At 50.1% G+C, this 23,433-nt stretch overlaps 1 protein-coding gene across 2 annotated transcripts in view; it reads left to right on the top strand.

Moving 5' to 3' along the window:
* The window catches only part of DSCAML1 (DS cell adhesion molecule like 1), a 400,280-nt gene that overhangs the window by 282,426 nt on the left and 94,421 nt on the right, over window positions 1-23,433 (top strand). Inside the window, exons 7-11 of one of the 2 annotated variants that reach the window (XM_066245669.1) lie at window positions 845-1,141; window positions 2,834-3,106; window positions 11,907-12,185; window positions 12,585-12,704; window positions 13,529-13,705. In XM_066245669.1, the coding sequence (XP_066101766.1) occupies window positions 845-1,141; window positions 2,834-3,106; window positions 11,907-12,185; window positions 12,585-12,704; window positions 13,529-13,705 (1,146 nt within the window). The remainder of the gene's footprint in view (window positions 1-844; window positions 1,142-2,833; window positions 3,107-11,906; window positions 12,186-12,584; window positions 12,705-13,528; window positions 13,706-23,433) is intronic. The other variant, XM_066245662.1, reaches the window with a different exon arrangement.

Genomic DNA, 23,433 nt, shown 5'->3' with positions numbered 1-23,433 from the left:
CTTTTGGTGTGCAATGTGGGTAGGGTGTAGAGTGCATGTTATATTTGCCTTGCTTTTTGTTTGTTTGTTTGTTTTGGTGTTTTTAATTACTTAATACCTATTTTGGTCCTTTACAACAATCCTGTGTGGAAGGATGGCTAGGGTCAACAGTGACAACATTCCAAGGGAGCAGCTGGGGCGCCTGGGTTCATTACCCTGTGCAAGGTTACTCAGTTAGCCAGGGACAAGGCCCAGCCAGGGACATTTTAAGCCTCAAACTTCTGTTTTATCGTTGCAGCACCATCACCCCCACCCTACCCGCACCCACTTCTGCCAGAATGAGAACTGGAAACAGACCCCACAGGTTCACCTGGTCAGGTCCTGGCTCCATACACAGTCAACCTCTCAGCCTCTATGTCCTTACTAATCAAGGGAGCAGAAGAGGTGGAAAAGGAAAAGCTGAGAGGAATACCATTTCATAAAGCACACACAAAGCCCTGTCCTAAGCACCTTGAATACATTAGCTCATTTAATCCTCACAGCAGCAGCACAAGAAATTTATGCTCGTTACCCCCATTATCACCATCCTCTGTGGAGAGGCGACGGAAAAACTCAGGTTAAGTAACTTGCCAAAAGACACAGAACCAAAGTGGCTGAGGGAAGGTTTAAACCCAGGAGTCTTAATTCATACGCAGTAGTAGCTGGTACCTGGCTTTGTGGATAGCGCGTGAATTGATGTACATGGGACTTCTTTATAGTGTTAGGGCCACTGCTGTCCCTCCTCTCCCCCGTGGGGTGGGGTGGCTCGGTGGGACAGTCGCTCATCGGCTCCGCGACTCTGAAGGGGGCTCCTCTCTTCCTGCAGATGGCACACCCCGTATAATCTCCTCCTTCAGTGAAAAGGTGGTCAACCCCGGGGAGCAGTTCTCACTGATGTGTGCGGCCAAGGGTGCCCCACCCCCCACTGTCACCTGGGCCCTAGACGATGAGCCCATCGTGCGGGACGGAAGCCACCGCACCAACCAGTACACCATGTCTGACGGCACCACCATCAGTCACATGAACGTCACCGGCCCACAGATACGAGACGGGGGCGTGTACCGGTGCACCGCACGGAACTCGGTGGGCAGTGCTGAATACCAGGCACGAATAAACGTAAGAGGTGCCTGTCTACATTTAAATATCAGAATAGGCTTTTGAGTTCCTTTGCCATCTCTGTGGTGCCCATTATTCTTCATTATTCTTGTGGTGATCGGTACTTATTATTGATTGTCATTTTGATTTTAGTAGAGGTCTCTCCTCTTTCTCCCTCTTTCCCCTACCCTCCATTGTCCCATTATCCATTCCCATGTGCGCATGTGTGTGTGTGCGGGTATGTGTGCCTGGTACAGTGCACTGCCTTGGCATTCCCACCTCCTCCTCTTCCCCCTTCTCTCCTGCAGTCTAAACTGAGCCCCTTCCCCATTCCGTCTGGCCCCAGGTATACTAAATAACCCGCTAGCATGCACCAGCCCAGCCGGAGCCTCGTGAGGACAGGACAGGGAAGGGGCAGTGGGGCCTGGCCTGGTGCCTCTGATGGGGGTGTCCACCAAAGCTGGGTCCCCGGTACTCCCGCGGAGCCATCTCTCCAATGCTCCAGGAGGCGTAAGCAGCAGGATCCATGACGTCATCTTCTCCTTACCCTCCATCCTCCTCCTCACCACCCCACAAGGCTTAAGCCATCAAGAGTAGGAGGCTCGGGCTAGGTGAGGTGCCCCGAGACAGGCAGCTCCCAGGGAAGGAGTCCTCAAGGTGGTCATCCCATGTCTCAGTTCTCCATGTTACTGTGAAGAGAGCAGTCTCCGCTGAAGCTCTCTGCAGCCCTATGGGGTCAGATTGGTCCTCATCTGACCCCTACCAGCGACCCCCGACTCAAGGGCAAAGGTGGACCATGGGAAAGAAGAGGGGCCAAGGGTGCTGGTGGCTGCCGTGGGCAGGGGAAGGGAGCTGGGGTTCATGCTAAATTTCCCTGTGTCAGGCAGGTCTCCAACCCCACATGAAAATTGTGCCTTCCATTTGGCCACCCTCTGCCTTCTCCTCCGAACTGGAAAAGGGCAGGGCTACCGGGTGCTGAGGAATCCCTGGTCCAGCTCCTCATCTCCTGGGTGGGGGCCTTGAAGCTTGGACTTCCTGTGCCCTCACCAGCACTGCTTCGCACGGTGGCCTCTGAGTCCCTTCACAGCCCCGTGTACCATTTTCCCAGCTGACCCAGCTGATGACACCCCCCCACCAGTGTGATCAGCGTCCCCCTCTTATAGCCCCTTCTCAGGGGTCCACAAAACACATTTACCTGTTGAAAGAACATTATTAATTCACCTAGAGAAGACCTTCCTATTGTCCTTTAAGTATTTAACGTATATAAAATCCTATTTGGTAAGAAGCCATTATGCAAGTGGAATGAAAATAACGGAAATCTCCACATTTCCATTTTAACCCAAAAGTCCTAATCTCCTCACAAGTGAGGACTTGCCCTCCCAAAGGCCATCACTTCCCGGGGAGGCTTCAGTTTATGCATACACACCCTCCCTCTAGGGGAGTGGATTCTTGCCCTAGGCATGAAAGGAATGCCTGTCTGTTTGCATTAGAAGCTGGTAACACAGAGGTCCGGGGAGACCACAGGTACCCCCAGGCCCAGCCCCTGCCGTTAGCCATGTAGCAAAGGCCGCCTTCCCCCTCCTCTGCTGACTTTCTATCCCCCCCCCATAGTTTCAGAAGCCAAGCGATTAAGAAAAGCACCCCAGGGCGGTGCCTGCCTGTCCCTGGCTAACGACACCACTTGCTCCTCCTCTCCTCCTCCCTCCTGACTCCTGCCCAGGCCCCCCCAGTATCCGGGCAATGAGGAACATCACGGCTGTTGCCGGGCGGGACACCCTTATCAACTGCAGGGTCATCGGCTACCCCTACTACTCCATCAAGTGGTACAAGGACGCCCTGCTGCTGCCCGACAACCATCGCCAGGTGGTGTTCGAGAACGGGACCCTCAAGCTGACCGACGTGCAGAAGGGCATGGACGAGGGGGAGTACCTGTGCAGTGTCCTCATACAGCCCCAGCTCTCCATCAGCCAGAGTGTCCACGTGGCCGTCAAAGGTAAGCCTTCCCGGGATCCAAGGCCAGCCTGCTCACCCAGGATGGTGAGTCCTTCTCCAGCCAGCTGCTCAGGCAGCCGCAGGCCCTCCTGAGAGATGAATGGAGAGCCAAGGAGAAGAGGGCCTCAGCGTGAGGTCTGAGAGAAAGGGGCAGCGTGTGGGACTGGGTGACACAAGAAGGCCAGGAGTACCTCTTACTCAGGGTCACTCCACAGGTGGCAGGACAATGCAGCACTGACCGCAGGGGCATGAGGGGCCAGTGACACGTAAAGAATAGCCAGGAAAGAGGCCAGGAAAGAAATGGCAGGCTGTATAGGTCCCATGATGTCAGCATGGAGCCACCAAGAACTCAGAAGGGGCACCAGAGACTAGGAAGAGGGGATGAGGGGCAGGGCCAGGAGCATGCGGGCAGCGGGAGCGCGGTGGCAGGGGCACAGCTGGAAGCCCGACTCCCTCCTACGGCACAGAGCAGCTGCCTGAGGCAGCTTTGGCAGGAATGGCCAGGACCTTCCAACTGCTAACGCTGCTTAAGGCCTGGAAAGCAGCTCCTGGTGCTTAAACCTCTCCCTCCCAGGCCCTTCACGCCCCCCTGGATGAGGTCTGTTCTGTGCAGGAGCACTTAGCACCATGCCTGGTCAAACTGCCATTCAGGGAATGTCTGTGGGTTAAATGAGTGAATGGACATTAACAGGAAAATAAACGAATACATAAGTCAGTGGTGGCTGTCCCCTGAGCCTGGGGCTGTGCAGACGTTGAAGCTCCCTCCTAAATGCACTCTGCCAAGCCAGCAGGCCTGCGGACTGTCTGGGCAGCTGGTGGGAGCAGGGTGGCCGGGCTGCTCTGAGGGCTGAACAAGGAGGTGGAACCTGCCAGGCCCGGCTGAGAACAGGTCAGTGAGAGCCAGGCAGCTTCTAGCTACCAAGCACAGAACAACCGAGAGCCAGGGAAGGACGGGCTGGGAGGAAGAACACGCCACCTCAGAAGTGAAGGAAGAGCTTCTGGGACCACCTGAGAAGACAGAAAAAGAGACAGGGTCCATGAGCACTGTGAGAGTCCATGAGAACATCTGGACATCTGCGTCAGCCAGAGCGGCTCAGAAGGGCAGCTGGGACGACAGAAACCAGAAGGAAGCTAGCCTGAGCCATGCGGCCCATGGGAAGGAGGAAGAGCAGAGGGCTGTGGGCCTGGGAAATGTTCCTGGCACCAGAGGGTCCAGGACTCCTGCAGCAAGACTGGATGAAGGCCTTGTAGACAAGAAGAGCTAAGTCTGGGAGTAGGGCGAGTTGGGGATGCTGCCTTTGGTATTGGCCCCTTCAGTGTGTAGTGATGATGGGACATCCAGGTGGAAATGTCTGGGGACAGCAGGCAAAACTGAACAGTAGCAGCAAAAGACAGGGTCAGTTCTTCTCTCTAGCGCTCTTTGTTACCCAGCTCACCCTCACTGGCACACAGGAACCGTGTCACATGCCTCCTCGTGCACCCAGCACCTGTCACAGTGCTAGACAGTGAGTGTTTCTTGAACTGAAACTGAGACAGCAGTCTAAGTTGGAGTGACTTTCTGGGAAGCCTTGCTTTGAGTCTCAAGAACTGGGGGTCTATGGCCTGGTTGGAGGGGGGGGCGGAATCCTGCACAGCATCTGCCTGCCAGTTTTCTGGCTGCTGCACCCCAGCCAGGCTGCGGGGGCTCTTCTGGCCCCCTTCTCAGCCTAATGCCTCTGCCCAGTCCAGAAACCTTCTGCTGGAAGGAACCTCCAATTCCCCAGGCCGTATTCCTAGTTTGGTGGCCCTAGATTACAGTGCAGCCCGTCTCTCAATATCACGGGCCTCCTGTATCCATTTCCGTTATGAGCAGTAGACCAAGAGTTCATGGTGTAAACATCACGTATTATAACACATAACCTTTGCTCTGTTCCCTTAGACTGCCTCCCTAGTGAACATGTAGCCAGGTTTGTAGGCTTAAAAAAAAAGAAAGCAAAACAAAAAAAAACCCGCAGGGCTCCAGTAAGCCTTAGAGTATGCAGAAGGTCCCAAAAGCTGCTTCTGCTCATCAATTATTCATCCCCATCCAGGGAGTGATCAGTCCTAATGAATTGAATCTTATGCATTCTGTCTCAGCGACTCACTGGACCTGTTGTAATTGTGTTATGCTGAGTGACTGTATGTGTGTGTGTGTGTGTGTGTGTGTGTGATCCTAGAGGCCAGGACTGTCATAAAGCAAGAACGTGTGTGTGTGTGTGTGTGTGTGTGTGTGTGTGTGTGTGTGCACGCGCGCATGATCCTAGAGGGCAAAGCCCATGCTCTAGCTCCCAGCACAAGCCTGGCAATCATAAAGCAGGGGTGTTTGTGTACAGTGCACCAGCACATGTGTGCACATTTCCTCCCCACCCTCCATGTCTGAAAACTCAGCTCTAGCAGGTTTTCTCTCCTCACCAAGAAGCAGCATTTGCAAGAGGAGCTCTAAGGCCCCTGTGCCCCTGCTACTCCGAAAGTTCAGGTCCCTCATCCCCCTGTTTCCCCTGCTCCCTCTCCACACCTCATTAGAATGCACTTTTGCAAAGAACCTATCAGAGCTGATTATGAGCACACTGCCTGATTAGATGGTGTGCTGTTCCAGGAGCTACTCAAGGAGAAGGGTGGAGGGGGGAGAAGGGGAACAGAGAAGGGTGGAGGAGGTGCTTAGGGGGTGGGAAGGGGCCCTGGTTCCAAGACAGGAAGGAGTGGGCCCAGGGGCAGCACTCGAGACCCCACTCCTGCCTGGCTGGGACATGCATCACACCCGAAGGATCGGAGCAGAGGCCTGAAATGTAGAAAAGTCAAGGTGCTAGCCAGTAGGGCACTCGAAACTTGAGACCAGTTGGAAGCACCCCCCCCATCTATCTGTGGGGCCCGGCGCTGTGGGCAGGGCAAGGCAAAACAAAAGCCCGTGCTGCTCCAAGAGCTGAAAAAACAACTGCTGACTCCACTCCTTCCGGGACTGCTTGTCTGCTGACGAATTTTTCAAACACTAAGCTAAGAGCAGAACACACCAGATTTGCATACACGTGCACACACACTCATGTGTGTGAGTATAATGCATGTACACATTGGTGCACACTATGTGCGTGTACCTGCAACAAATATGCACACATTAACCCATCTATACCTGCACATACATGTACATTGTACACGCTGGCAGTTACATACAAATGTTTCCTCTGTCCACATCCTCCTGTAAGGCACAATTCTTGAGCCACAATAGGTAGCTACATGTGATGTCGTATGAAATATTGCCCCGGTAAGCCAGCTGTGACCCAGCCACGTGGAAGGGATTGAGGGGAGCAAAGGCAAGGATGTCTCTAGGGCTGCCTGGGCATTGGTGCATGTGACCCTGACTGTAGGAGAGAGCCAGGCTTGAGGGAAGGCAATTACTTGTCTCTGGGCATCCAAAGAGATCTTTGGCAGGATGCTAAGAGGAGGGCATGTGGGTCCAACCTAGATTTGGTGTTTTTGGGTCCCCTGTAGTAGAAAAATAATTTAGCATAAAAGTATCTCTAGGCACCCAGGCTGGCAGCTTAATTGACTGAGGAGGCAGGGCTGCTGCGGGAGCTCCTTGTCCTGAGCTCAGTGAGGGAGCATCTCCATCCCCATATCTCAGCCTCCTCAGGCCTCTGGAGCCAAAGCAAGAGCATCAGATACTTTCTACCCATGCTCAGCAAGGCCAGGGCCAGGAGCGGGTGCCAAGACCCTGTGGAGAGCAAATGGAAGAGAGGACACACTCACATTCACACACAGACTCACACAGTCACATGCCCTCATTCTCAATGCCCACACTCCCCACCCAAAAGCATTCTTTTCTTGCTGCTCAAACCAGTCCCTGCCACGGGCTTGCAGCCTTTGGAAGGGATCCCTCCCACCCTAGTGAGTGGGTTTCTGTGCTCATAGGGTTTAAGAGACAGCTGGCCACCTGGCCCAACGTCTGCTCTTGGCAGCAGCAGTTGTTTGTGAAGAAACCCATCAGAATCCACAGGAAGGGGGCAGAGGTAGCCAGGAACACAGATAGGGGTAAGCATCAGGGATGTTTACTGTGCACCCACTATATATCAGGTACTTCCAGGCCCTGTGCAGTGACCACAGCTGTAGTCTAGACGGACGGAAGTCCCTGCCCTCGAGGACTCCCATTAGGGGAAATGGGTAGTACATAAAACATAAAAAAGATGTCTTACGTCCAATAGGTAGTGGGGATGAGAGTGTGAAGGGGAGGAGAGAGCGGTTTGCCATTTCCAATAGGGTGGTCAGGTCAAGCCTTCCTGAGAAGAGGGTCACAGAAAATAAGAACACGTAAATTATTATTCCTAAAACACTTGTTACAACCCGAAAAACAGCCTCAGTGCTTTAGAGATTACTTGGTTCGACTCCTCCGCTTTGCAGAGGAGGAAGATGAGGCTCAGGGGGAGAGGCAGGATGGCAGTGAGGAGGCACTGCCCACTGTTGCTTGCATTGCCGCAGTGTCCTAGCTCTCAGGCATGGCTTTCCCAATCTTGACACTGCAGAGCGGAGAAGCTCCAAGTTCCCCAGGGCCTGTTCCTGACAAACAGGTGCAGTAAATAGAAAGGCTCAGCTCAAAGAGAGATGAGCCACCATAAGGTGTTTATGGGCTGGGCTGGTGGTCAGCATGCCCTCCTCTGCAAAATACTCTAAAACAAGTGGCCACTATAAAGTCTTTATGGTGGATGGACACCTCATGAACTGCCTCAGCCACTCGACCCTCTCGGCCTCTTCACCGTTCCAGCACCTTGTTCTGACCCTGCCTCCCTCAAAGCTGACCGAGCTGCTCTCTTGCCAAGATGGCTGTAGCCAGAGTGTGGCTTCCAGAGAGAATTCCCTGGGTGGCATGGCATCTGTGCCCCCTATGTTCAGGCTGTGTGCTAGGGACATGCTGAGACTTCGGGATGGGAGGGGAGGGGAGCCCCTGCGGGCTGCAGTCAGCACTAAAGAAGTCCCTGATCATTGCCACGAGGGAGGTAGTCAGAGCTCCCGGATGATGAGGATGTTTTCCCAGGGATGGAAATGGACACACACAGATCAGAAAGCAACCCCACACCCAGGCAGCTGCCAATGTGCCCGTCTCAGAGCCCCTCACCCTACTTCTCAGTCCTCCTCCCACTCACAGCGCTCCTCCTAGTAGTCAGTGAGCTTGAAGGAGCCAGGATACTTGGGCTTTCTTCCCCCTCCAGGTTGTGTGCCCACAGTTACAAGGTTGTCAGTGTGAGAGCCCAGAGCTCGGGATTCTGTGAGCAGCTCTGGCCCCTAGCACTCCCAACGAGGGGCTCCTAAGGGAACACTGATAACACTGATTGCCCCAGCACCCCACCTTCCCATCAACCCACAGCAGGAGTGGAGGGTGGACCAAAGCCAGCAGCCAGCCTTGAATCTCTGAGTTGCCTGGTCATCTGCCCTCCACGGGTCAGTAGAGAGCTCTAACCAGCCAGGTGAATGTCTAACCCCCACCCAGGATGGAAGTTGACCACTCTCCTTCAGTGGTCTGTCAAGTAGTCATCAATGTTGGGAATGACAGCCCCTAGTTGGCATCTGCCTCGTAGCTCAGTTTTTTCCCTTTCTCTCACATGTATGTTTATTTTTAAAGCACATGTGTGTTCTTTAACTCCCAGTCCAAATGCCACCTCCTCCATGAAGCTGCTATCACCCAACTAGATGACACTTTTCTCTGCCCAGAGTTCAGTGCCTTTATATTCAGATGGTGCTTGTCCAATAATCACAGAAGGAAAATACCTTCCTTTCCCAAGCAAATGATTAGCCCCTGGAGGTTCTGTCTGTATTTTAAGCATGTTTCTACTTTCCCAAGCCCACACAGAACATAATGCCTTCATAGAGGAGTCGTTTCACAAATATTAGATGAATTAGTTAATTAATGAATTAACCTGCCTTAGTAACTTGTTCCATTATCTAAATCTTTTCTGACTGAGAGAGAGTTTTCCTCTTGCCTGGGCTGAATCTTCCTGCCTAATTTCTATCCATCGTTCTCCCTTGGTTCCATCCTCAGTGGAAGTGCTCCTTTCCCAGGACATAGCCCTGCAGACCTGGCGATTCCTCGGCGGAAATTCCCAGCTCCTCACTTTGCCCCCACGTCTCCCCCTGCAGCCCCTCATCCCTCTGAAATTCTCCCCTTTACACAGGGCTCTTAAATCGAAGGAGCCAGTTCTGGTGCCAGAACAGCAAGGAGGGAGAAGGGAGAACCTCCCAGCCTTAAAACTCCAAAACTCCAGCACAGATTAAGGATCCTGAGAGAGCATAGACCCCCCCTCTTTCTGGGTGAACCTCCACCCTGTGCTCTCACCACCCCTTGCCCACCGCACAAGATAGGAACTTAAGATCAACCCAGGAAGTGATCTACAGACATGTTCTTCCATTTACTGCACTCACCTGACAAACAGTTACTGGGCGCGTAACTTGCCAGGTAAGCAAGTCCAGGTTACCTCCCTGAGGCAGCTCCCAGACTCCCAGGAAAGATGGCAATGAAAAAGCTACCTTACTGCTGCATGATCCGCATGATCCGTGCCATGATTCAGGTGTGAACCAAGTGTTGCAAGGCTGTGCAAGAGGGGGCCGGCTTCACAGGAGAGTGGCATGGAGGAGTGGGGTCTGAAAGTGCAAGGAAGGCTTTCCCAGGAGGCCTGTCAAGCTCGAGCTTTGAACCTTTGTGGGAAGGACTAGGCCAGAAGTGGTTCTTCTGAGCCTCGGGGAACTAACTGGGTGGCAGATCTGGGTCTCTGCAATAATTCCACCAAAATGTCCAAGGAGGCCAGATCTCATATAGACACCAAAAAGAGTGTGGGTGGGGTGGACCAGCTGAGCCCAACAAGGGAAAGTCTCAGCAATGGGCATTTGGCCACCACTAAATTTGGGGTTCCAGAAGAATCTGCCTGGATGTCCAAGATGCAGCAAGCCAGTCAGAATACTGGGGAGGCTCCGACCCAGAGAGCAGAGGCAGCCAGAGATTGGGATGAGGAGATCTAGAAAATGACCAGAGTTCCAGAAAAGCTGGATGGACTTAGGACCTCCATTTGGGCTCAGGTAGATCTGGAATGAAATGGGTCAAAAGCCAGCCATTGGCTAGGAGCACACGGGGTAGGAGATTAAAAGGACAAATGTCCAGTTTGGGTCACCCAGGTGCCCTCAGACATGGGCTGAGGCTTGGAGCCCCTGCGGCTGTGGTGAAGGGTAAGGTGGGAGACAACATTGGGATGGTCAGTCAAGGCCCTGCTGAGGGGTATGGCTCTTGCACCGTAGGTCATGGAGGCAACATCCCTCCTAAATGTCACCTCCTCTGGCTCTATAGCTCCCGCCCAAGACTTTTCCCAGGCATTAAAAAGTCAGCCAAAGGTTTTACTGTGTCTAAACCTGCCCACTCCCCAGGGGCGGCAAGGAGGATCTTAGGCGGGCATGCAGAGAAGCCACCCCTCCTTCTCCCCTCTGGGCTTGCCCCCCCCCCCCCCACCTCATAGCTGCTCTGGGTTAGGTCTTGGGCGGAGAGTAGCTGGATTCCCAGGAGGGGTGGAGCTGGTTCCTGGGAGAAGGCCAGAGGGCTGTGGACAGCCTTATAATTTAATTGACTGCAGAAAGGAGTTCTCATCTACTAGGTGCTCATCCCTGTTAAGCTAATTGTCTGTCTCCTTCTCTCTCTTCTCCCCCAACTTGCTGGGGAAGTTTCAGTGGCCTAATTGAGTTAACATAAAGATAATGGCTGATGTTCTAGCTAGAGCCAACAAAGGAGGCTCCCTCCCGCAGCAGCTCTGGTTCCAGACAGGCCCCCCAGGTGCTGAGCTGTGGGCAGTGGGGGGAGGGAGGATGAGCCCCATCCTCAGCGGGGAGGGGGCTGAGTGGATGGTGTTTAGCCGTGAGTCTAACAACCGGTTGTCCTGCAGACAAGGGGCACCCTCTCTGCTCTTTCCTGACACCCAAAGGGAGCTTACTTATGAAATAAAAGGGCATGTTTGGGACCACTCAGAGAGGCAAGCGGGCAGATTAAGAGAGAGAGCCTGGACTTGGAGAACAGGTAGATTCATTCCAGGCACTCCTTATGAGCAGGGACCTAGGGCAACTCACTTCTCTGCTCGGAACTTCAGTTTTCTCATCTATACGGTGGAGGCAGGGAAGCTCACAGCAACAGTGAGAAGGTGTATCAGGTACAGACACACCTAGGGCTGGGAGCTTCCACTCGCCTGTCCTGACACGTGATGACCATAGAAGGGCCAGCTGGGTGGTGGCACTCCCGCGGGAGACCAAAGAACAGCACCTGGTTTTAGACAAGCAGCTAAGGTGTGCATGGGGGAGAGTCTCAGTGCTGGTGACCTTTCCTGTCATCCGGGGCACATCACCTCTGCCAACCCCACACCCCCAGAGAGCTGTGAGCTGCATCTCGGGGACGGACAGTGAGCACAGGGGTGCTAAGGAATGGCAGGGAAATCGGGGTGAGAGCTGAGAAGTCAGATGAGTGTCGAGAAACACATGAAGCATCACCATTCATGTCCCAGGGCAAGTCCAAAGGTCAGGTTTAAAGCCAGCCAACCAAGGCCTTCAACAGAGACAGTGTAAGGCCTGTGCGAGAAAGGGGGTGGCAGTCAAGGGACAGTGGTAGGACACCCCCAGAGATGCTGCATACACAAGAAGACAAGGCAGGAGGACTGTGCTCCCAGCTCTTGCTGGGGTAGGGAGGAGCCTGGGGAGGAGGAGGGCGCAGCGGTGCTGCTGGCCGGGCTGGACTGACCGAAGGGCCTGACTGCAGCGCGCCCCTTGCCTTCCAGTGCCCCCTCTGATTCAGCCCTTCGAGTTCCCACCCGCCTCCATTGGCCAGCTGCTCTACATCCCCTGCGTGGTGTCCTCAGGGGACATGCCCATCCGCATCACCTGGAGGAAGGACGGGCAGGTGATCATCTCGGGCTCGGGTGTGACTATCGAGAGCAAAGAGTTCATGAGCTCCCTGCAGATCTCCAGCGTCTCCCTCAAGCACAACGGCAACTATACGTGCATCGCCAGCAACGCGGCGGCCACCGTGAGCCGGGAGCGCCAGCTCATCGTGCGTGGTAAGTGAAGGCAGGCTGGCAATGGAGGGAGAGTCCAGCTCTGCCCGCTGCTAAACATCTCTAGGCTTCGGGGTTGAATCACGGGCTTATGGAAGCTCGGTTTTGGCTCGGGCCTTCAAGATCAAGAGGTCCAAACCTCTTACTTTCCAGGCCGCGAAACAGGCCTAGTGAGGAGACACCCACTCGGTTAGCCGCTGGCAAACCAGAATTGAAACTCAGAACTCCCCACCCCGAGCCCAGGACTCAGCAAGAGCTCTCTGCATCTCTGGTTCGGGAGCTGCCAGGCCCACCTTTGGAACAGTCCCGGAGGGCCTGACGTGGACTGGAAAGGGCCTGAAGCCCCAGGAGACCTCTCGGAGACTGAGCTGGTCTTTCTCCCACCTTTCCCTCTTTCTGCAGTGCCCCCTCGGTTCGTGGTGCAGCCCAACAACCAGGATGGCATTTACGGCAAAGCTGGTGTGCTCAACTGCTCAGTGGACGGCTACCCTCCACCCAAGGTCATGTGGAAACATGCCAAGGGTAAGTGCCTGGCCAGCCAGCATCCCAAGTAGCCAGGGAGAGGGAAGGGAGGAAGCTGAGTGACGCGGGCCTGGTTCCCACACACGATCCCTAGCCTCAGGTGGGAACCCTGGGTTCTGAGCTGTGAGGGGCCTCCAGGCTACCTCTGATCTGGGCCAGGGATAGCTATCATTCTGACTCCAAATTTCCTTTTGTCCCTACAAATTGACCTCTCCCCTTCCCTGACAGCCCTAGAACTTAGTGCGCTCCACTTGCCCTGACCCCACCCTCTGATCCGAGGTCCCTGAGCCCCATCAGCCCTGCTTCTCACTAGTTATTCTGAGATCTTGGTCCTTCTTAGAGCCCAGCTTTATTCCAAGGACACATTTGGTTTCTGACTAAGCCCCATGCCAACCTCTCATTGAGACCGTGTGCAGGGCTAACACTGGGCGAACCGGGGGGTGGTACCCAAAGCCCCCTTGGAGGACAGCTGGCCTGCTTTCCGGACCTGGCTGGCCAAGACCAGGAAGCGTCCATTGGAGAGCTCAGCCTTCCCTTTGTCTGCTGCCAAGTTGCCTGAAGATTCTTCTTTCTTCCTCTCTGAGGAACTTACCCCAAGGAAGCTCAGTGCCAAGGTGGGCATTCCACCTCCATCTCCTTACTCAGACCGGTGCTCTGTGAGTGTTTTCCTTGTTGCCCAGGAAATAGGAGTTGTGTGGGAATGCTACAAAATGGCCCTAGGTCTGCAAGAGAAAGGCGTCAGGCCCATTCACTGGGGCACTCCAGTGCACCCAGCTCACTCCCTAGCCTAGCTGGCGGCCCTTCTAACCTCTGCCTCCTTCCAGGGAGTGGGAACCCTCAGCAGTACCACCCAGTGCCCCTCACGGGCCGCATCCAGATCCTGCCCAACAGCTCACTGCTGATCCGCCACGTTCTAGAAGAGGACATCGGCTACTACCTCTGCCAGGCCAGCAACGGCGTGGGCACCGACATCAGCAAGTCCATGTTCCTCACTGTCAAGAGTGAGTCCTGCCCGGCAGCCCTCCCCGCAGCCCTGACCACAGGCCAGGGCTCGTCTCTGCACTCACCTGCCCACCTCTTGTTTCCCATTGTTCCATCTGTGAGGGGAGGCAGGGAGAATTCCTCATCAGAGGTGGGCTTGTGACCCTTGAATGGGGGATTCAAAACCATGGTCATCTAAAACAATGGCCTCACCCTGACTGGCTCACCCCCCTCTAGCCATGATAAGTTCATGATTTCCTCAAGGGTCATGTGATTTCTCCTTTACTTTTATCTATCAGTTGGCAATTCTATCTGAATAGTTATAGCAAACAATTTGTTTCTGTTACTTAGTTTACACCCAGTTGTATATAATAACCTGTTTATGCTTGGGACGGAAGATGCCACATACACAATATAGAAGAGAACCTGGGTTCCGATTTCAGATCTGCCTGAGGGGCTGTGTGACTTTATACAAGTCCCTTTACCTCTTTAGGCTCCCGTGCCTTCACCTGGGCTAGAGGTTCGTTCCCAGCCCACCTGTCCCACAACACTGGTGGGAATAACACAGGAACTGATTGTAAAAAGAGAGAGATGCATCAGAAAAGCCAAAAGAACAGTAACACTCTGTGACTTGGTGCTCTCTCAATGGCTTCTAAGTCCCCGGGCACAGAGCCAGTCCTGATGACCTTGGAAGCTCAGAATATCCCTGGATTCTGTCACCACAGACACACATTCCAACTCTGTGATTCTAACCCTTCACACTCGTAGATGTCTGCACAGGGGGCCTCCAGGAATCATGTCATAAGGACAGTGTCCACAGGCCACAGAGGACAGTGAGTTTTAGAGTCTGATCAACCTCAGTGTGAATCTGGACTCCCGGTCATAATCACTGTGGCCTCCCTGAATTTACTTGGCCTCTCTGTCCTTCATCTTCCTGATGCGTAAAATGGGAGTCATAAGAATGCCTTACCTGTTACGTTTTGTGTCAAGAATAAGTCAGATGATGTGTGTAAAGCAGCCAGTGTGGTAACTGGCACCCAGTAGGCCAGCAAAGATTTAGCTACCAGTTTTGTTCTTTTTGAGAGCAGTGTCTCCAGGGTACGCATAGAAAGCCGCTGAGAGCCAGGCCCAGCAATGGTCCGCTCAGCATCCCCCGGGGAGTTCCTCCCTTTATGAATCATAGCTTCTTTAGCGCTCTCCAAGCCCTCTGCTTGGCTCAGCACCAGACAGGGAAGCCCAGGCGATCGATGTGCGGGAGCTCGGAGCCGGAATCCCTGCCCTGGGGAGCCACTTCCCTCATGCTATCAAAAAGTACTTTGTCCTTAATAAAACCAGACAATCAATTTACATCCCTCGGCCAGGGAGAACTTTGCTAATTCTGCCTGTGTGAGGCAAGAGGAGTCACAGATGCTTCTGGAACTATCCTTGGTATCTGATCCTTTTCTCCCCATGTCAACAGGAGAGATGAACCCAAATGCTCAGACAGTTTTGAGGAGGGAGGGTCTTTTCTGATTTTCTCTCAGTTAAGGGAGTCCGCTGAGCAAGCATGGCCATGGCTTTCTGGCTACATGGTTTCTCTGTGGAGATGAGAAGACTTGGGCCCCAGGCGGTCTGGTGATCAGGTGGGCTGTGTGTGAGGAGACCCGGTTCGCATCGGGCTGTCCCTGATGTCGTAGGGCCCACTCTGGGCCTGAATTTTTCTGTTCGGGCCTCAGTTCCCAAGCCAGGCAGAGGCTGGGAAGCACACTGGGGTGTTCAGGAAAGCACGTCTTGTAGACCCAGGGCAGCCCTGTGAGCACGGTGGCGGTGACCTCTGGCCCCTCCTCCCGTGGTAATCTCTGAGCCCTCTCATTAATCACTGTGGGCAGGGTCTGTGCCTTGTTCCTGCTCTTCGTCTCCCTTGTCCTAATTTCAGCTGCCTTGTCACTTTACTTTGCTTCCTTCCACAGCAATGCACACGCACACACCTTTCCTGCATCTGCTCCATCTCACACCTCCAGGTCATGCTTTCCCAGTCACCTCACCTTCCTCACATGCTGTCTGCAGCGTCTCTCGGCCTCCCAGTGCGGCCTGCCCTCGCCACTCCCCACCCCCGCCCCTCACAGAACCTTCAGCTCTATCACACGCCTCTGCACACCACATCCCCAAACCTCACACACGGGACTCTATCAGGGCGCCTCTTCCTCACACCCTTTCTCCATCGCAAACATCCCCTTTCATTCCAGTCCCACTCTTCCCACTGACCTACCCAGCCATGCTGGAGGCCTCCGTGCCACGGGATGCCAGCAGGCGCAGAGGCGGCAGGACCAGGGGCTCTGAGGCCTGAGGGCAGTCAACATGCGTGCCTAAGCATGGCTGGGCACTCTGGCTGGAGCCGGAGGGCCTGACTGCCCTTCTACAGCAGCCTGATAATGCTACACAGTCCCTGGCTGTGCATCTGACAGTGTGGCATTGCCGAGAGCATGGGGCAGGAGTGCCCTGACCTTCCCTGGGAACTTGCCCTCAGCCTTCCGCCACCTTCACACGGGCACGGTGCTCCAGGGAATGCAGCTCAGTCCTCTTCCTGCACATCCACCCCTGCCTGCAGTGCCCTCGCCCTCCTCTGTTCCCTCTCCATTCTCCCTCAGCCCTCTTCCACTTCGGCAACTCTGACTTCACTCAAAAGGACATGGTCAAGGGACCATGTGACCTCTCATTTTACTTTGATCTGGAGGTTGGCAATTCTATCTGAATCATTATATCAAGTGATCTATTTGTTTGATAAAACAATTATTGTTAGGTGGTGGGGCGAGAACCTTGAGGATCCAGGCATGAGTTACCAATGGGATTGCCAGGGGACAGCCATTCCTTGTCATCCCTTAACCCATCTCAAATATACCATAGCCACCAACACTCCCCTTACCCACTTGCAGAGCTGACTATAGAAGGACCTGCCATTCGCGAAGCCAATTTTAAGACTTGCCTCGCTGCTTCTAACACACTCAGGGAAATGTGGACCCAATACAGCTTCACCTTTTCAGGCTGCACAGCTCTATGAACTCTCAGGAGTCAAACTGACCTCACTCCCCACTTTGGCCAAGTAGAATTAAGAAAGTAAATACTATATCAAAGAGACATACATTATGAAAAGCATCCACGTGTCAAATTAGACATTTGTGGTTGGCTTCTGCTGGAGCATGTCCAGACATTGACCCTCCTGGTTTCCAGTGATAACTAATGGATTCTCACTGAGCACTCATTTAAGAGGTTTACAAAACTCCATGGCTAAGAGCATAGTCCTGGGTTCAGATCCAAGCTCTGCCTTTTGATAGCTGTGCAATCTTAGACAATAATCTCGTTAAGCACTATTTTCTCCTCTGTAAGTTTTTAACTCATCGGTAAGGGTTTTTGTTGTTGTTTTTTGTTTTGTTTTTCCAGAGACAGAGAGTCAGAGAGGGGGACAGATAGGGACAGACAGACAGGAAGGGAGAGAGACGAGAAGCATCAATTCTTCATTGCAGTGCCTTAGCTGTTCATTGACTGCTTTCTTATATATGCCTTGACCGGGGGGCTACAGCAGAGCAATTGACCCCTTGCTCAAGCCAATGACCTTGGACTTCAAGCCAGCAACCTTGGGCTCAAGCCAGTGACCACAGGGTCATATCTATGATCCCACAATCAAGTCAGCAACCCCGTGCTCAAGCTGGTGAGCCCATGCCCAAGCTGGATGAGCCCATGCTCAAGCCTGCGACCTCAGGGTTTCAAACCTGGGTCCTTCGCATCCCAGTCCAATGCTCTATCCACTGCACTACCGCCTGGTCAGGCTCATTGGTAAGGTTTAAGTGAGGCTTACTTTTACAGCAATTAGCACAGTGCTTGGCACAAAACACATATTCAGTAATCGGTAATCACTGCTATCCAGTACTACAAATCTAGTGATGAGTGAAATAAAGTTGCTATTCTCAGGGAATTTAGAATCTTAAAGAGGAGATAGACATATACTCAAAACAGCTCACATATACAAAATGGCAAGTGCTTTTAAAAGCAATGAACATGGTGATGATACAAAGAGAATCAGGGATGAAGTAACCAATTTTCACTTTTGGGGCCAATAAGAGAATGTCAAGAAAAGCTCCACAAATGTAGTCACTAAGTAGGACTTGAAGGACGAGAAGGCTTCTGACAAGAACCAATAGGGTCTAAAAAAAAAAAAAAAAAGAACCAATAGGGTCAAAGGCCATTCCATTCCAGGCTGAGAAAGCAGCATGGCAAGGGCACAGAGTCAGGAAGGGCCATAACTGTCATCTGGTAGGGATGGGGGCTAGAAGAAAGTGGAGGGAGGATGGACAGGGAGAATGAATGTGAGGTGCTTGTGGGTTTTGGAAGCTGAATGTTGTCTTTCTGTGGAACATTGACTCTTGATATTAGGTGCCAAACCAGAATTCCAGAAGCCCCAGGGTGTGGTGAGAGTTGGGATTCTAGAGCTAGTGCTTAGAGGATTGCCGTGTAGAACCCTTCCTTGCTCAGGGCTCCAGATTGCTAAGGCGGTGTTAGAGTGGACAGGTGCTTTTCCACAGTTGCTGGACATCCTTGCCAGCAACCAACCAGACCCCACCTCCTTCTGCCCCCAACATGTTGGTGCTGGCCGAGACCATGCGTGCCTGAACAGTCGGCCCAGCCTCGCCACCGTCACAAGTATAGGACTTGATAGTTTATAAAGCTCTCCCCAGACCTTGTCTGTGAAGATGGCAGGCAGAAGCTCCTTCTCAGAAGGTCTGGGTGAAGGTCATTGGGTGATATAGTCCCGGCTGAGATCTTAGTCTCATGGTTTGGTAGAAAGAGCATAGGCGAGAGACAGAGACTGCTGGTTCCAGCTCAGTGACTCACTGTCCGTCCTTTCCCCAACTTCCTCATTTGTGCAATAAGAGGCCTGTATTTGAACCTAGTCATCAGCTGATCCCAAGATCCCATCCAGCTCAACAGTCTATGATTCTAGTGGTATATGGTCCTTTCAGGGTACCAGACCACTTCCGAGAACTTGGTTGAAAAATGTAATTAATAAGAAAATACCAACTCCGCAGAGCTACCTTTTATCTACCTTTTAAAATGTAAAAAAAAACAACAAAAAAACCATACACACACATAATGACATAATTGCCCCAGCTGACACACAGAGAGAAAAAATAAAACATTTTCTAAGAGAATGCTTCACTGAGGGCAGGTACAAACCAGGCTGCTTAGTCTGGGCTGCAGGAGGCTGGCTGCATTTCAATGCTACCCCTGTGGGGCAGTACCTCCCAAGACTAGTGGTCCCTTGCACAGCACCTTACCTGATTAGGACAGGTCCTGTTACATGCCCCAAACTCCCCTCTGCTCGGTGAAGACTCCAGTGATTAGCCCAAGGCAAAGCCTATGACCAAATGAAGCCAAAAGAGCTTTGTTTGGTCTGAGTTTTGATTTGTTTGTTTAACAAGATGTTAGACCAATTAAAGCCAAATCCAAGAGCCCTCTGCAAGCACACCCTCAGCTGCAGAATCGCAGGAAGGCAGGAGGAAGGAGAACACAGCCAAGCGGACACTGGGGAAGTGGAGGGAGCCCACGCAAACAGAACGAAGCCCCTGGGTAGACCAGATCACCTGCCAGCAGTTGTCCATGGTGCAGAGGTCAGGATGTGAAACCTTGGAAAAGCAACTGTGTATTCACTGATCTTCCACTGATCTGAGATGGTTTGGATTTCAAGTTTGCCCAAAGCAAACACCTCCTCATTCCCAGGAGCAGCACCTCCCTTAACCTGGTGACGGAGACTCCTGCTCTAGAGTGCCTCTCTGCCCTCCTTGACCCCATCCTTCCCACGGGGCAAGGAGTCTATGGCCAAAGAAAATGGCTGCCCAGAGCCTGCAGCTCCCTTTCTATTTTTTTTTAATTTTATTTAGAAAATTATATTTAACAGGACAACATTGATCAATAAGAGTACATGGGTTTCAGGTAAACATTTCTATACCATTTGAACTGTTGATTGTGTTGTGTGCCCATCACCCAAAGTCAAACATGAGTCTCAGCTTTATGTCCCACCTATATGTGAAATCATGCAGTTCTTAGCTTTTTCTGATTTATTTATTTCACTCAGTATAATGTTCTCAAAGTCCATCCATGTTGTCGTAAATGGTAATATGTCATCATTTCTTATGGATGAGTAGTATTCCATTGTATATATGTACCACATCTTCTTTATCCAATCTTCTATTGAGGGACACTTTGGTTGTTTCTATGTTTGGCCACTGTGAATAATGCTGTGATGATATAATGGGGTGCATGTGTCTTTACTTACCAATGTTTTTGAGTTTTGGGGGGAAGATACGCAGTAAAGGGATTGCTGGGTCATATGGGAGTTCTATTACTAGTTTTTTGAGGAACCACCATACTTTTTTCTATAATGGCTGTACCAGTTTACATTCCCACCAACAGTGAATGAGGGTTCCTTTTTCTCCACAACCTTTCCAACACTTATTATTACCTGTCTTATTGATAATACAGTTCCTTTTCTTTTTTTTTTTTTTTAATAAATTTTTATTAATGGTAATGGGATGACATTAATAAATCAGGGTACATATATTCAAAGAAAACATGTCTAGGTTATTTTGTCATCAAATTATGTTGCAAACCCCTCGCCCAAAGTCAGATTGTCCTCCGTCACCCTCCATCTAGTTCTCTGTGCCCCTCCCCCTCCCCCTAACTCTCTCCCTCCCTCCCTCCCATGTCCTCCCTCCCCTCCCCACCCTTGGTAACCATCACACTCTTGTCCATGTCTCTTAGTCTCATTTTTATGTTCCACCAATGTATGGAATCATGTAGTTCTTGTTTTTTTCTGATTTACTTATTTCACTCCTTATAATGTTATCAAGATCCCACCATTTTGCTGTAAATGACTGATGTCATCATTTCTTATGGCTGAGTAGTATTCCATAGTGTATATGTGCCACATCTTCTTTATCCAGTCTTCTATTGAAGGGCTTTTTGGTTGTTTCCATGTCTTGGCCACTGTGAACAGTGCTGCAATGAACATGGGGCTACATGTGTCTTCACGTATCAATGTTTCTGAGGTTTTGGGGTATATACCCAGTAGAGGGATTGCTGGGTCATAAGGTAGTTCTATTTGCAGTTTTTTGAGGAACCACCATACTTTCCTCCATAATGGTTGTACTACTTTACAGTCCCACCAACAGTGAATGAGGGTTCCTTTTTCTCCACAGCCTCTCCAACATTTGCTATTACCCGTCTTGTTGATAATAGCTAATCTAACAGGGGTGAGGTGGTATCTCATTGTAGTTTTGATTTGCATTTCTCTAATAACTAATGAAGCTGAGCATCTTTTCATATATCTGTTGGCCATTTGTATCTCTTCCTGGGAGAAGTGTCTGTTCATGTCCTCTTCCCATTTTTTTATTGGATTGTTTGTTTGTTTGTTGTTGAGTTTTATGAGTTCTTTGTAAATTTTGGATATTAGGCCCTTATCTGAGCTGTCGTTTGAAAATATCAGTTCCCATATAGTTGGCTGTCTGTTTATTTTGATATCAGTTTCTCTTGCTGAGCAAAAACTTTTAATTCTGATGTAGTCCCATTCATTTATCTTTGCCTTCACTTCTCTTGCCATTGGAGTCAAGTTCATAAAATGTTCTTTAAAACCCAGGTCCATGATTTTAGTACCTATGTCTTCTTCTATGTACTTTATTGTTTCAGGTCTTATATTTAGGTCTTTGATCCATTTTGAATTAATTTTAGTACACGGGGACAGGCTGTAGTCGAGTTTCATTCTTTTGCATGTGGCTTTCCAGTTTTCCCAACACCATTTGTTGAAGAGGCTTTCTTTTCTCCATTGTGTGTTGTTGGCCCCTTTATCAAAGATTATTTGACCATATATATGTGGTTTTATTTCTGGGCTTTCTATTCTGTTCCATTGGTCTGAGTGTCTATTTTTCTGCCAATACCATGCTGTTTTGATTATCGTGGCCCTATAATATAGTTTAAAGTCAGGTATTGTAATGCCCCCAGCTTCATTCTTTTTCCTTAGGATTGTTTTGGCTCTTCGGGGTTTTTTATAGTTCCATATAAATCTGATGATTTTTTGTTCCATTTCTTTAAAAAATCTCATAGGGATTTTGATGGGAATTGCATTAAATTTGTATATTGCTTTGGGTAATATGGCCATTTTGATTATATTTATTCTTCCTATCCAAGAACAAGGAATATTTTTCCATCTCATTGTATCTTTTTCGATTTCCCTTAACAATGCTTTGTAATTTTCATTATATAGGTCCTTTACGTTCTTTGTTATGTTTATTCCTAGGTATTTTATTTTTTTTTTGTTGCAATCGTGAAGGGGATTATTTTTTTGAGTTCGTTTTCTAATATTTCCTTGTTGGCATATAGAAAGGCTATGGAGTTTTGTATGTTAATTTTGTATCCTGCGACCTTACTGTATTGGTTTATTGTTTCTAATAATCTTTTTGTGGAGTCCTTCGGGTTTTCGATGTATAGGATCATATCATCAGCAAAAAGTGATAGCTTTACTTCTTCTTTTCCGATATGGATGCCTTTTATTTCTTTGTCTTGTCTGATTGCTCTGGCCAGAACTTCTAGCACCACGTTGAATAAGAGTGGAGAGAGTGGACAACCCTGTCTTGTTCCTGATTTAAGGTAGAAAGTCCTCAGTTTTATGCCGTTTAATAGGATGTTGGCTGATGGTTTATCATATATGGCCTTTATCATGTTGAGATATTTTCCTTCTATACCCATTTTGTTGAGAGTCTTAAACATAAAATTGTGTTGTATTTTATCAAAAGCCTTTTCTGCATCTATTGATAAGATCATGTGGTTTTTGTTCTTTGTTTTGTTGATATGGTGTATTACGTTAACCGTTTTGCGTATGTTGAACCATCCTTGAGATTCTGGGATGAATCCCATTTGATCATGATGTATTATTTTTTTAATATGTTGTTGTATTCGGTTTGCCAGTATTTTGTTTAGTATTTTAGCATCTGTATTCATTAGAGATATTGGTCTGTAGTTTTCCTTCTTTGTGCCATCCTTGCCAGGTTTTGGTATGAGGTTTATGTTGGCCTCATAAAATGTGTTTGGAAGTATTGCTTCTTCTTCAATTTTTTGGAAGACTTTCAGTAGAATAGGAACCAAGTCTTCTTTGAATGTTTGATAGAATGTTTGATAGAATAACCGTCTGGGCCTGGACTTTTATTTTTGGGGAGATTTTTAATAGTTTTTTCTATTTCCTCCCTGCTGATTGGTCTGTTTAGGCTTTCTGCTTCTTCATGACTCAGTCTAGGAAGGTTGTATTGTTCTAGGAATTTATCCATTTCTTCTAGATTGTTGTATTTGGTGGCATATAATTTTTCATAGTATTCTACAATAATTCTTTGTATATCTATGATGTCTGTGGTGATCTCTCCTCTTTCATTTTGGATTTTATTTATTTGAGTCCTGTGTCTTTTTTCCTTGGTGAGTCTTGCCAAGGGTTTGTCAATTTTGTTGATCTTTTCAAAGAACCAGCTCCTTGTTTTATTGATTTTTTCTATAGTTTTTCTGTTCTCTATTTCATTTATTTCTGCTCTGATTTTTATTATCTCCTTTCTTCGGCTGGTTTTGGGTTGTCTTTGTTCTTCTTTTTCTAGTTCCTTAAGGTGTGAAGTTAAGTGGTTTACTTCGGCTCTCTCTTGTTTGTTCATATAGGCCTGAAGTGATATGAACTTTCCTCTTA

The sequence above is a fragment of the Saccopteryx bilineata genome, chromosome 1 (genome assembly GCF_036850765.1).
Source record: "Saccopteryx bilineata isolate mSacBil1 chromosome 1, mSacBil1_pri_phased_curated, whole genome shotgun sequence".
Lineage (NCBI taxonomy): Eukaryota > Metazoa > Chordata > Mammalia > Chiroptera > Emballonuridae > Saccopteryx > Saccopteryx bilineata.
This window is presented reverse-complemented; position numbering and strand designations above follow the sequence as displayed.